Genomic DNA, 14,504 nt, shown 5'->3' on the forward strand with positions numbered 1-14,504 from the left:
TGTTTTAACTTTTTATTTTTGTGTGGGTGGGGGTGGGGGGTCATCCTACCTCAGTGTGGGATGGCCGGTTTGTTAAAAATAATAGCACTGTCTTAAAATGAAATCAACTGGGTAAGTCGCTATGAACTTGATATTTTTGTGCTTGATGTAACATGGATACGTCTGAGTCAGGATGCTGGTCGCCTGGGTAATGTGTTGCTCTATTTATATATGGGAAATTCTTCAGTTAGGTTATGTAAGATAGGTCTAGAAACAGGTCAAATGTTTCCTGATGTGGGTCTTAGTCATATGGTGACCTACAGCTGGAGCTTTTAGTTATCTACCTGAGATCTTCCACTGGTTTACCAGACCATCCTTCCAGAGGGAAGAGTTCTTGGATGCTTGTGAAGGGCCAGTGAATTAGGTCTCCTTCCCTTCATTGGATTAAACAAGATTATCTGCCATTACCCAGGTGCTGTATAGCTATTTTGGGTGTGCCGTTTCCCATCAGTACAGCCTCTCCTCACTTAGCGACGTACTCGTTTACTGACGCCTCGGACTTACGACGGGCTCTCTGACCAGTATACATACCTAAATAATGTATACAGGTCTCCCTCAACATTCACGTTTTCAACTTTCACGGACTTCACACATTCGCGAATTCCCAACTGCCAAATTCCCAGCCACCAAATTCCCAGCCGCCAAATCATATTTAAGTTTCCCACCACCTGCGAGTCCCTACTACCCTCCCTCCGACCCCCGCAACTGGCAGCCAGCCCTCCCACCACTCAGTGTGGTGAGTGTTTTGTTTGTTCATTATTTGCTATTAAACTACAGTATAAATAATGTAAACCCATTCATGACTGCATATTGGAATGGCTATTTGGACAGGTATTAGATGGTGACATCATGTGTTTACTCTTGAACACTGCAAAGAATTAAACATTTCTGCTACAGCTAATAATAACAATAGTAATAGGGATTGGCAGAGAGCATGCATAGTTCCTTTGTATAAAGGCAAAGGGGATAAAAGAGAGTGCAAAAATTATAGGGGGATAAGTCTGTTGAGTATACCTGGCAAAGTGTATGGTAGAGTTATTATTGAAAGAATTAAGAGTAAGACGGAGAATAGGATAGCAGATGAACAAGGAGGCTTTAGGAAAGGTAGGGGGTGTGTGGACCAGGTGTTTACAGTGAAACATATAAGTGAACAGTATTTAGATAAGGCTAAAGAGGTCTTTGTGGCATTTATGGATTTGGAAAAGGCGTATGACAGGGTGGATAGGGGGGCAATGTGGCAGATGTTGCAGGTGTATGGTGTAGGAGGTAGGTTACTGAAAGCAGTGAAGAGTTTTTACGAGGATAGTGAGGCTCAAGTTAGAGTATGTAGGAAAGAGGGAAATTATTTCCCAGTAAAAGTGGGCCTTAGACAGGGATGTGTGATGTCACCGTGGTTGTTTAATAAATTTATAGATGGGGTTGTTAGAAAAGTAAATGCGAGGGTCTTGGCAAGAGGCGTGGAGTTAAAAGATAAAGAATCACACATAAAGTGGGAGTTGTCACAGTTGCTCTTTGCTGATGACACTGTGCTCTTGTGAGATTCTGAAGAGAAGTTGCAGAGATTGGTGGATGAATTTGGTAGGGTGTGCAAAAGAAGAAAATTGAAAGTGAATACAGGAAAGAGTAAGGTTATGAGAATAACAAAAAGATTAGGCGATGAAAGATTGGATATCAGATTGGAGGGAGAGAGTATGGAGGAGGTGAATGTATTCAGATATTTGGGAGTGGACGTGTCAGCGGATGGGTCTATGAAAGATGAGGTGAATCATAGAATTGATGAGGGGAAAAGGGTGAGTGGTGCACTTAGGAGTCTGTGGAGACAAAGAACTTTGTCCTTGGAGGCAAAGAGGGGAATGTATGAGAGTATAGTTTTACCAACGCTCTTATATGGGTGTGAAGCATGTGTGATGAATGTTGCAGCGAGGAGAAGGCTGGAGGCAGTGGAGATGTCATGTCTGAGAGCAATGTGTGGTGTGAATATAATGCAGAGAATTCGTAGTTTGGAAGTTAGGAGGAGGTGTGGGATTACCAAAACTGTTGTCCAGAGGGCTGAGGAAGGGTTATTGAGGTGGTTCAGACATGTGGAGAGAATGGAGCAAAACAGAATAACTTCAAGAGTGTATCAGTCTGTAGTGGAAGGAAGGCGGGGTAGGGGTCGGCCTAGGAAAGATTGGAGGGAGGGGGTAAAGGAGGTTTTGTGTGCGAGGGGCTTGGACTTCCAGCAGGCATGCGTGAGCGTGTTTGATAGGAGTGAATGGAGACAAATGGTTTTTAATACTTGACGTGCTGTTGGAGTGTGAGCAAAGTAACATTTATGAAGGGGTTCAGGGAAACCGGCAGGCCAGACTTGAGTCCTGGAGATGGGAAGTACAGTGCCTGCACTCTGAAGGAGGGGTGTTAATGTTGCAGTTTAAAAACTGTAGTGTAAAGCACCCTTCTGGCAAGACAGTGATGGAGTGAATGATGGTGAAAGTTTTTCTTTTTCGGGCCACCCTGCCTTGGTGGGAATCGGCCAGTGTGATAAAAAAAAAGGAATAATAATAATAATAATAAATATGATGTAATTGAAGAAGGAAATTGTACAAAAATACGAGGGAGCGGTTGACACATCGTCAGTGTGACTTTGTTTATGCTGGAGTGAACATTATTCTCCCTGCTCTTCCAAACATTTCACAATAATTCATTGTGTTTGGTGCTTGTAGATTGAGTGTGACTGGAGTGGTAGAGGCAGTGATTGAGGCAATGGTATTTAATAACATACATGTTAATAATAATACATGTTAATATGTACTATTATTATTTATAACATGTTATTAAATATATACATGTTAATAATAATACATGTTATTAATAGTAACATGTACTATTATTATTTATAACATATTTGTTATTAAATACCACTGCCTCAACCGCTGAATTATTGCGAAATGTTTGGAAGAGCTGGGAGACTGATGTTCACTCCAGTATAAACAAAGTCACACTGACGATATGTCAACCACTCCCTCGTATTTTTGTACAATTTCCTTCTTCAATTATATCGTATTTATTATTATTATTATTATTATTATTATTATTATTATTATTATTATTATTATTATTATTATTATTATTATTAATTATTATTACTATTGTTATTATTAGCAATAGCAGAAATGTTTGATTCTTTGCTGTGTTCAAGAGTAAACACATGATGTCACCGTCTAATACCTTTCCTAATAGCCATTCCAATATGCAGTCATGAATGTTTTCACATTATTTATAATGTAGTTTAATAGCAAATAATGAACAAACAAAACACTCACCACACTGAGTGGTGGGAGGGCTGGCTGCCAGTTGTGGGGGTCGGAGGGAGGGTAGTAGGGACTCGCAGTGGTGGAGTCTGTGGTATTTAATAACATACATGTTATTAACATACATGTTATTAAATAACATACGTTATTAAATCATAACATGTATATATTTAGTACAATTTACGACGTTTTCATGTATTTTATGATTATTCATGGTTCAACAAGTTAAGGAAGCAGTATTGTAATATATTTCCCTACAATATATTGGGGCACCAAACATTCAAGGTTTTTCAACATTCGCGAGGCTCTTGATCCCCTAACCCTCGCGAGTGTTGAGGGAGACCTGTATTAGAGCTGATTTCTGTTTATTTCAGTATACAGTACACTACTGTATAAACATTTAAAAACATACCAGAAATGTTATAAATGGTGCAAAGGTGACATTAAAAGAATATCAAAGATGGTTGGCACAAACTCACTACCATTATAGTATGTTCCTCACTTAGTGACAAATTCGCTTAACTACGTGGTCTCAGGAACATAAATCCGTTGTCAAGTGAGAAGAGGTTGTATATACAATAGGCACAGTAATATGAGTGCATATTTTGTATATTAATTAAGTTCAAACTCATGAAGAGTGGGAGGGAGGGGGGGCAGGGTGTTGTCTGGTGCAGGAATGGGTGGTAATCCACACAGCAGCCTTTTGTTCAGTTATTAACCCTTTCAGGGTCCAGAGGCCAAATTTCAAAGTGCGCACCAGGGTCCAAGAATTTTCAAAAAATAATTTTGTTATTTTTTCTTATGAAATGGTAGAGAATCTTTTTCTGAAGGTAATAAAACAAAAAGTACGAAATTTGGTGGAAAATTGACGAAATTATGCTTCGCGAATTTTGATGTGTCAGCGATATTTACGTATCGGCAATTTTGCCGACTTTGACTCCCATTTTAAGCCAATTACCTTATTCCAGTCGACCAAGTTCTTAGCTATTTCACTAGTATTACTTCTATTCTATCAATTGAGCACAAGAAATCGCCAACTCACCTGTTTCAACTACAAAACAAAGTGATTGGAAATTGGTAATTTGGCCAATTTAATGCAAAGTTCAAAATATTCTAATTTCAAAATAGGGTCCAGAATAAACAATGCAGGCATTTCTGGCACTAAACTAACATTTCCTCTGTTCATTAGTTATGTTTTCAGGCTTTACAAATGAATTCCATATTGATTTTTAATTCACATAATGAATTTTTATTCAAACCAAAAAATAGAAGAGTTACTGTCATGCAATATTGTAATAATTGTATGAATAATATCAGCACATTTGTGAACGTATATTAGACCCATCAACTGATGTGTATTAGACGTGTGAGGTCATTTGTTTACTCTTGAACATCGGCAAAAATTTAACATTTCTGCTACTTTGAGCTCAGTTTCAAGCCATTTTCAGTACTAAAACTAATCAAAATCATCTCTATTTCTGTAATATATCTTCCATTCTATCAAATGAGACCAAGAAATTGCAAGTACAACTATAAAAAACATACAAAAAAACACTGCAAAGTTGCTGTTTTAATCGACAATTATTGTCCCAGTTTTTTCCTCTCATTATGCACTGTGTGCTGCAGGATGTTTTATGTGGTGCACACATACCACATAGATGTATTCTCTCATATCTAGCCCCAAATTAACCGCTTACAGCTTATCAGAGTGAGCTGAGCTCATGGCGTAGATCTACGGTTTGGACCCTCAATGTAAAGCCGTAGATCTACGGCACGGATCCTGAAAGGGTTAATGGTTTAAGGTGATAAGTCGTAGTAGATCTCCAATAATACACCGTCCAGTATATATATTAAAATTACACACAAATGTACACTCATATGCAATTTGTGTAAATATTTGCCTGAATGTTTATCTGTGTATTACAACAGTGATTGACGGAATGATGGTGATTTTTTTGTGTGGGTGGGGGGGGGGGAGGGTGACTATTGGTGGGAAATGGTCAGTGTGTTTAAAAAATAAATCAGTAATATTTGTCAACAGGTACGACTTTACAACGTGCGGAATGTTTGTACTGGTGTCAGTGGTGGTGCTCATGATGTTCGGCTTGCTAGCGTTAATCATACAGAACCAAGTAAGTTTGATAATCATACATAACCAAGTTTGACAGTCATATGTAACCAAGTTTGACAACATACGTAATCAAGTTTGACAATCATACATAACCAAGTTTAAGAATCAAACGTAACCAAGTTTGAGAATCGTACGTAACCAAGTTTGACAATCGTACATAACCAAGCTTGATGATCATATGTAACTAAGTTTAATGATGATACATAACCAAGTTTGACAGTCATACATAATCATGCTTGATGATCATACATAACTAAGTTTAATGATGATACATAACTGTTTAATGATCATATGTAACCAAGTTTGACAGTTATACATAACCATATTTGATGATCGTATGTAACCAAATACGTTTGATTTTCTGAATATTATAAGTTCACTTTTCTACAGGCATACTGAATGTACAGTGTTAAACTGGTGTATGTTAAGTTAGTGGAGGCTTGATCTCTGTATCCGGATAACAATACACAAACACCTCTTTTGACAGCCATGCAACAGACATATTTTGACAGCCATGCAACAGACATTTTGACAGCCATGCAGCAGACATATTTTGACAGCCATGCAGCAGACATATTTTGACAGCCATGCAGCAGACATATTTTGACAGCCATGCAGCAGACATATTTTGACAGCCATGCAGCAGACATATTTTGACAGCCATGCAGCAGACATATTTTGACAGCCATGCAGCAGACATATTTTGACAGCCATGTAGCAGACATACTTCCTTGACACTAACCTTGCAACACCAACCATGCAATAAACACTAACCTTGCAACACCAACCATGCAATAAACACTAACCTTGCAACACCAACCATGCAACGAACACTAATCTTGCAGCCTCAGCCATGCAACAAACACTAATCTTGCAACACAAACCATGCAACAATAACCTTGCAACAACCATGCAACAAATACTAACTATGCAACACTAACAATGCAACAAACACTAACTGAACAATCCACCAGCCATTGTATGACCCCTAAGTGCTTAGCTCTTCCACACAAACATAATACTACTATTAATCATGAGTAATATGGATAAAACAAGTTGTTTCTTGGCAGGTGTTGCACATCATGTACTCGTGCCTGGGTGCCTTGCTCTTCTCCTTCTACCTGGTGTTTGACACTCAGCTGTTGATTGGTGGAAGCCACAAGTTATCCGTCTCTCCAGAGGAATACGTCTTTGCAGCCCTCACCCTCTATTTGGATATCATCAACATCTTTATGTATATTCTCTCTCTCATTGGCTCTAGAAATAACTAAACATTTTACGATGTTGTAAACATAATCTATTACTTAACATGTCCGAACTATTATTCCATGTTACATGAAGAGGTTCTCATATGTAGCATAATTAGAGTGGCTTGCAGTTTTTAGTGCTATTTTCATTTTTCATTTTGAGAAATACGTGAATCTGAAGTATTTAGGGCTATTACCAAAGCAGGAATGTGAGTGACGTTGGAAAACTCAACATTCCGCATTTTTGGAAAATAAGAGAGTTGGTATGTCAGTTGCTTTTGGATAAATTGCTGTATGTGTAAAGTTGTTGCTTATATGCTTGACCTGGCTGTGTTACCAGTCTTTCAGGTAATTGTCACTCATATGCTTGACCTGGCTGTGTCACTAGTCTTCATGTGATGGTCACTTACATGCTTGACCTGGCTGTGTTACCAGTCTTCATGTGATGGTCACTTACATGCCTGACCTGGCTGTGTCACTAGTCTTCATGTGATGGTCACTTACATGCCTGACCTGGCTGTGTCACTAGTCTTCATGTGATGGTCACTTACATGCCTGACCTGGCTGTGTCACTAGTCTTCACACACTGGTCACTTGTACCCATATAGACAAGCTGGGGCTTTATTGTGGCTCTTGAGTTCTTATTTATTTTATTAGCATTATGTATTTATTATAATGGCACACTTGATTATTAAAAATTATTCATTTTTAATTATGGTAACAAGGCAAAATCCAGCGCTTGATGTGAATCTTGAGCTGTTCTTGTTGAAAGCATTGTGTATGCTTATAGTCATGCTGTTGATAGACACTGCATATACCTGAGTATATAATAATTGCACATTAGTCTGAGTGCAACATTCAAGGATTATTATGCACCCTTTGTATCGTATCAAATGCTAAACCTACACGGGGTCATTGAGTGCAAGGATTGTGAAGGCTCAATCCCCTCTCTGCTGGCAGGAGGAAAGGTACTCTGGCATCTCCCTGAAGCTCTAACGAGAGTGGCTTTGTGTGACTGGATGTGCAGCCTGACCTGATGTCTGTTGGCTTACCTGGAGGGTATTCCAAGGTCCATGACCAGGCATATTTATGTTTAAACAGATTTTCTCTACTTCTGCAATTTAAAGGAAGAAATCTCAATTACATAGTTGCAATTATGACAGTATACCGGTAATAAGATAGACGTGTAAGAGACCTTTTGTTATTACAATGTTTCACCTAACAGGCTTTTGTTATTACAATGTTTCACCTAACAGGCTTTTGTTATTACAATGTTTCACCTAACAGACTTTCGTTATTACAATGTTTCACTTAACAGACTTTCGTTATTACAATGTTTCACTTAACAGACTTTCGTTATTACAATGTTTCACTTAACAGGCTTTTGTTATTACAATGTTTCACTTAACAGACTTTCGTTATTACAATGTTTCACCTAACAGGCTTTTGTTATTACAATGTTTCACCTAACAGACTTTCGTTATTACAATGTTTCACCTAACAGACTTTCGTTATTACAATGTTTCACCTAACAGACTTTCGTTATTACAATGTTTCACCTAACAGACTTTCGTTATTACAATGTTTCACCTAACGGACTTTCGTTATTACAATGTTTCACCTAACAGACTTTCGTTATTACAATGTTTCACCTAACAGACTTTCGTTATTACAATGTTTCACCTAACGGACTTTCGTTATTACAATGTTTCACCTAACAGACTTTCGTTATTACAATGTTTCACCTAACGGACTTTTGTTATTACAATGTTTCACCTAACAGACTTTCGTTATTACAATGTTTCACCTAACAGACTTTCGTTATTACAATGTTTCACCTAACGGACTTTCGTTATTACAATGTTTCACCTAACAGACTTTCGTTATTACAATGTTTCACCTAACGGACTTTTGTTATTACAATGTTTCACCTAACAGACTTTCGTTATTACAATGTTTCACCTAACGGACTTTCGTTATTACAATGTTTCACCTAACAGACTTTCGTTATTACAATGTTTCACCTAACAGACTTTCGTTATTACAATGTTTCACCTAACAGACTTTCGTTATTACAATGTTTCACCTAACAGACTTTCGTTATTACAATGTTTCACCTAACAGACTTTCGTTATTACAATGTTTCACCTAACAGACTTTCGTTATTACAATGTTTCACCTAACGGACTTTCGTTATTACAATGTTTCACCTAACAGACTTTCGTTATTACAATGTTTCACTTAACAGACTTTCGTTATTACAATGTTTCACCTAACAGACTTTCGTTATTACAATGTTTCACCTAACAGACTTTCGTTATTACAATGTTTCACCTAACAGGCTTTTGTTATTACAATGTTTCACTAACAGACTTTTATTAACTACTGGATGAAACATTGTTAGAGAAAAGTGTCCTTGGTGTAATGTTGTTTTTTAACACAATGGCCGTCTCCCACCCATTTAGTAATTTATAGAGAAGGGGTTACTAGCCCCTTGCTCCTGGCATTTGTCACCTCGTACAGCACACATAACTTACGGAGGAAGGATTCCTCTCCACTTCCCCCATGGAGTTTGGTATATATGTGTTCATTTGTCAGCTCAAAGCCATAATCCAATAGGGGAAAAATAAGAGAAAAAATATCAAAACACTTATACCCCAAGTGTTTCCATGAGTTGACACACTAAAAAATGTGTGTAAACATATTAGAGCATTTGGGTTTGGAATCTCGTGTATACCATTTAGGTTAGGTTAATGTTCAACAGGATGTAAATACACCAAGGGCGTGTATTTCTCTCAGAGCACATATTCTGAAAGGGTACTTTAATTCCTATGTTAGGGATTAATGTATTATTGCCTGGTAGTGAAGACATTACATTCATTCTTAATATTAAGATCTTAGTTTAGTCAATACACTTTAATTTTATCAGTTAATGTCACTGAACTAAATTTTATTAATTATAATATAAACATTAATATACACAGTAATAAAAATGACCAGGTTTAGTGCTTAGTGTGATTATTATTATTAATGTTTATATTAATTATTGAAGACAGAACCATCCGTGGCCTGGCTAGCGAAGCTCTCACTTAACATGTTGAGGGTCCAGGTTCGATTCCCAGCAGGGGTGGAAACATTGGACATGTTTACACCTGTTGTCCTGTTCACCTAGCAAGTAGGTACCTGGGTGATAGTCGACTGGTGTGGGTTGCATCCTGGGAGACAAGATTGAGGACCCCAATGGAAATAAGACAGTCTCTTGATGACGCACTGCCTTTCTTGGGTTATCCTGGATGCCTTACCCTCCAGGGGTTAAAAATCCGAACAAAATTTGATCTCATGATGGTTCTGTCTTTAATAATAATAATGGAAACCACTAAAAAACTGAGACTATAAGACCACAGTACTAGTGTTGAGAGAAGACTGAGGTGGACCTCCCATTGCCTAGATGTTGTATGACCTTTAAGAATTTAGTAACATATTATTTTTTATTTCTGGTGCTAGTCAGTTTTGAACTTGATGTACTACATGTAAAATAATTTCAAGGGATATTTGACTGATTTCATTCAAGTTTTAAGAATTTAATAAATGGGCTGACATTGGTAAGTTAATTTCAGTAGTTTTGTTAAGTGTGCAGATTATTTATAGGTGTAATGTGTGTAACTATGATGGTACAAGTTCTTGCTAAATGATAGTCATGTGTAGCAGTGGTAGTAGTGTGTTGAACACTGATTAAGAGGGGTAGTAACACTAGTTAATGGTGGTAGTAACACTGGTTAAATGGAATAGAAAAACCATTTGGAGATAAATGGAACCAGAAATAAAAGAGGGACTGTGTATTTTGACTTTTACCCGAGGTCCTCTTCAGATGAAGAGGACCTTGGAGGGAGGTCCTCTTCAGATGAAGAGGACCTTGGAGGGAGGTCCTCTTCAGATGAAGAGGACCTTGGAGGGAGGTCCTCTTCAGATGAAGAGGACCTTGGAGGGAGGTCCTCTTCAGATGAAGAGGACCTTGGAGGGAGGTCCTCTTCAGATGAAGAGGACCTTGGAGGGAGGTCCTCTTCAGATGAAGAGGACCTCAGTAATCAAAATATATACTCCTCCTCCCCTTTGTGTCTTGTTTCTTAAGACACTCTATTGAGTGTTAGTGCTCTGTTAGGGACTTGGTATTTCCAGGATCCAATTATTTTGCCAGTGCGATTGTCTCTAAAATTGAATTGAGAGTACAGTGGACCCCCGCCTTATGATATAATTTCATTCCAGAAGTATGTTCAGGTGCCGTTACCGAATGAATTTGTTCCCATAAGGAATATTGTAAATTAGATTAGTCCGTTTCAGACCCCCAAAAATACACGTACAAAAGCACTTACAAAAATACACTTACATAATTGGTTGCATTGGAAGCTGATCGTAAGGCGGGGGTCCACTGTACTATGAATACCTTTCTATCCACTGTTCAGTTATGGATATCCTTTTTAGTTGTGTCCCCCCAAAAAAAGTGCTGTATGGAGAAGCTTTATAAGAGTTAACTGTTTATATAAAACAGCTTTATAAGAGACCTTACTATTTATACATAAGAGCTTTAAAAGAGTTGACTGTGAATCTATTGTTAGTTTACTGAGGAAAATCAGTTAAATCTGGCTTTCAAAAACTGTTTGCAAGTAGCCAGTTATGTTTTGCCAGCCACGCATTGATGCCGATGAGGGCTCTTGATCCCAGGAATTGGGCCTGACTGTCCTTTCCATCAAGCCTGATTGTCATTTCCTCAGGTGCTGTATGACCCCTCACGGGTTTAGCTCTTCCCCATAAATTTAATACGGTGATGGAATATTTGATGCCAAATATATCACATTTAGAAGAATGAACAGTATTATTATTATTATTTTATGTTTTAACATTTATTTTTATCTTTTAATGAAATGTAAGAATTTAGTTATTAAAATTGTTACTATTATTAATGGAGTTTCTTACCCTTATGTACACTTAGAGTACCAGAATGTACATTTAGGAGAGTACCAGAATGTACATTTAGGAGAGTACCAGAATGTACATTTAGGAGAGTACCAGAATGTACATTTAGGAGAGTACCAGAATGTACATTTAGGAGAGTACCAGAATGTACATTTAGGAGAGTACCAGAATGTACATTTAGGAGAGTACCAGAATGTACATTTAGGAGAGTACCAGAACGTACATTTAAGAGAGTACCAGAACGTACATTTAGGAGAGTACCAGAACGTACATTTAGGAGAGTACCAGAACGTACATTTAGGAGAGTACCAGAACGTACATTTAGGAGAGTACCAGAACGTACATTTAGGAGAGTACCAGAATGTACATTTAGGAGAGTACCAGAATGTACATTTAGGAGAGTACCAGAATGTACATTTAGGAGAGTACCAGAACGTACATTTAGGAGAGTACCAGAACGTACATTTAGGAGAGTACCAGAACGTACATTTAGGAGAGTACCAGAATGTACATTTAGGAGAGTACCAGAATGTACATTTAGGAGAGTACCAGAATGTACATTTAGGAGAGTACCAGAATGTACATTTAGGAGAGTACCAGAATGTACATTTAGGAGAGTACCAGAATGTACATTTAGGAGAGTACCAGAACGTACATTTAGGAGAGTACCAGAATGTACATTTAGGAGAGTACCAGAATGTACATTTAGGAGAGTACCAGAATGTACATTTAGGAGAGTACCAGAATGTACATTTAGGAGAGTACCAGAACGTACATTTAGGAGAGTACCAGAATGTACATTTAGGAGAGTACCAGAACGTACTCTCATGACAATAATAGAATACAGTGGACCCCCGGTTAACGATTTTAATCCGTGCAAGAGGGCTCATCGTTATGCGAAATAATCGTTATGCGAATGAATTTTCCCCATAAGAAATAATGGAAATCAAATTAATCCGTGCAAGACGCCCAAAAGTATGAAAAAAAATTTTTTTTACCACATGAAATGTTAATTTTAATACACACAAACTGAAAAAGGCATGCACAATTAAATGACACTTACTTTTATTGAAGATCTGGTGATGATTGATGGGATGGGAGGAGGGGAGAGCATTATCTTCTTACTGTTTAGAAGGGGAATCCCCTTCCATTACGACTTGAGGTAGCAAGTCCTTTTCCGGGGTTACTTCCCTTCTTCTTTTAATGCCACTAGGACCAGCTTGAGAGTCACTGGACCTCTCTCGCACAACAAATCTGTCCATAGAGCTCTGTACCTCCCGTTCCTTTACGATTTGTCTAAAATGGGCCACAACATTGTCATTGAAATAGTCACCAGCACGGCTTGCAACAGCTGTGTCAGGGTGATTTTCATCTATAAAGGTTTGCAGTTCAACCCACTGTGCACACATTTCCTTAATCTTTGAAGTAGGCACAATGGATTCCACAACTGGCATAGGCTTCTCAGGGTTAGCCCCAAACCCTTCAAAATCTTTCTTAATTTCCATACTAATTCTCACCCTTTTTACCACAGGGTTGGCACTAGAAGCTTTCTTGGGGCCCATGGTCACTTATTTTCCAGAAACAGCACCGAAAACACTGTAATAATACGAAATATTCCGAGTGTATGCTTGGATGTTACCGCGGAGGCTGGCTGGTAAACAATGGGACGGCCGGCACATGTGAGGCTGGCTGAGGGCACATTGGACGCGTCTCGGACGAAAATCGGTAAGCGGGTTTTTAATCGGTATGCGCGGCAAAAATTTTGCGATAAAAGTAATCGGTATGCGGAAAAATCGCTATGTGATGCCATCGTTATGCGGGGGTCCACTGTACTGATAAAAGTACTAAAAAGTGTAATAAATATACTTTATTTATACACAACCCGCACATAAAAGAGAGAAGCTTACGACGACATTTCGGTCCGACTTGGACCATTTACAAAGTCACAAGTCACACAGTGTGACTTTGTAAATGGTCCAAGTCGGACCGAAATGTCGCCGTAAGCTTCTCTTATGTGCGGGTTATTTGTGTATCGTTCCAGTCACGATATTGTGCCTTTTGTTTGTTACTTTATTATTAATCAAAATACAGCAGAAAACTACTAGTATTAATGAAAAATAAAAACAAACCTCTATTGTGATGGTATTTTACTTTGTGTGAATCTTGATCAAGTTGCTGTACTGTATGACCCTTGTAGGTTTAGTGCTTTTTGATTATAATAATTTATCAAGATAGCCCTTCAAGGGAGGTTCCTTGATGCTGGTGAGGGGCTCTTGTTCTAGGGAACTGGATCTGTGCTCCAGTTCCCTGAATTGAGCTTGAATGCCCTTCCCATGATAATGTACAATCCCTATGGATTTAGTGCTCCCTATGATAATTTATCAAAGGTGATTGTAATTTATCAATCCTGTATAGCTCTTGTGGCTTAGCGCTTATTTCTGATTATAATAATATTAATGTAATTTATCAAGTTAGCAAGTTCTGGACTTGACAGTGATGTGCTCTGTGTAGAACTTGGGCAAATTAATGCCCCTGATGGCAGGTCTTCTGTGTACCTGCTGGTCCATAACAATACTAATATTTTTATTTACTACAAGTACATGTACAAGGTATACAAGTACATGTACAAGGTATACAAGTACATGTACAAGGTATACAAGTACATGTACAAGGTATACAAGTACATGTACAAGGTATACAAGTACATGTACAAGGTATACAAGTACATGTACAAGGTATACAAGTACATGTACAAGGTATACAAGTACATGTACAAGGTATACTGACAATAGCTGACATCAGTGATATACTACTATATAGAAAGTC

At 38.1% G+C, this 14,504-nt stretch overlaps 1 protein-coding gene across 3 annotated transcripts in view; it reads left to right on the forward strand.

Moving 5' to 3' along the window:
• LOC138853938 (protein lifeguard 1-like) overlaps window positions 1–11,661 on the forward strand; it is a 31,464-nt gene extending 19,803 nt beyond the window's left edge. For all 3 annotated transcript variants that reach the window (XM_070093815.1, XM_070093816.1, XM_070093817.1), the window contains exons 5-7: window positions 5,371–5,461; window positions 6,531–10,564; window positions 10,730–11,661. In XM_070093815.1, coding sequence (XP_069949916.1) covers window positions 5,371–5,461; window positions 6,531–6,731 — 292 coding nt within the window. In that variant the 3' untranslated portion in view covers window positions 6,732–10,564; window positions 10,730–11,661. The remainder of the gene's footprint in view (window positions 1–5,370; window positions 5,462–6,530; window positions 10,565–10,729) is intronic.
• The last annotated feature ends 2,843 nt before the right edge of the window (window positions 11,662–14,504 follow it).

Source organism: Cherax quadricarinatus, chromosome 43, assembly GCF_038502225.1.
Source record: "Cherax quadricarinatus isolate ZL_2023a chromosome 43, ASM3850222v1, whole genome shotgun sequence".
Classification (NCBI taxonomy): domain Eukaryota; kingdom Metazoa; phylum Arthropoda; class Malacostraca; order Decapoda; family Parastacidae; genus Cherax; species Cherax quadricarinatus.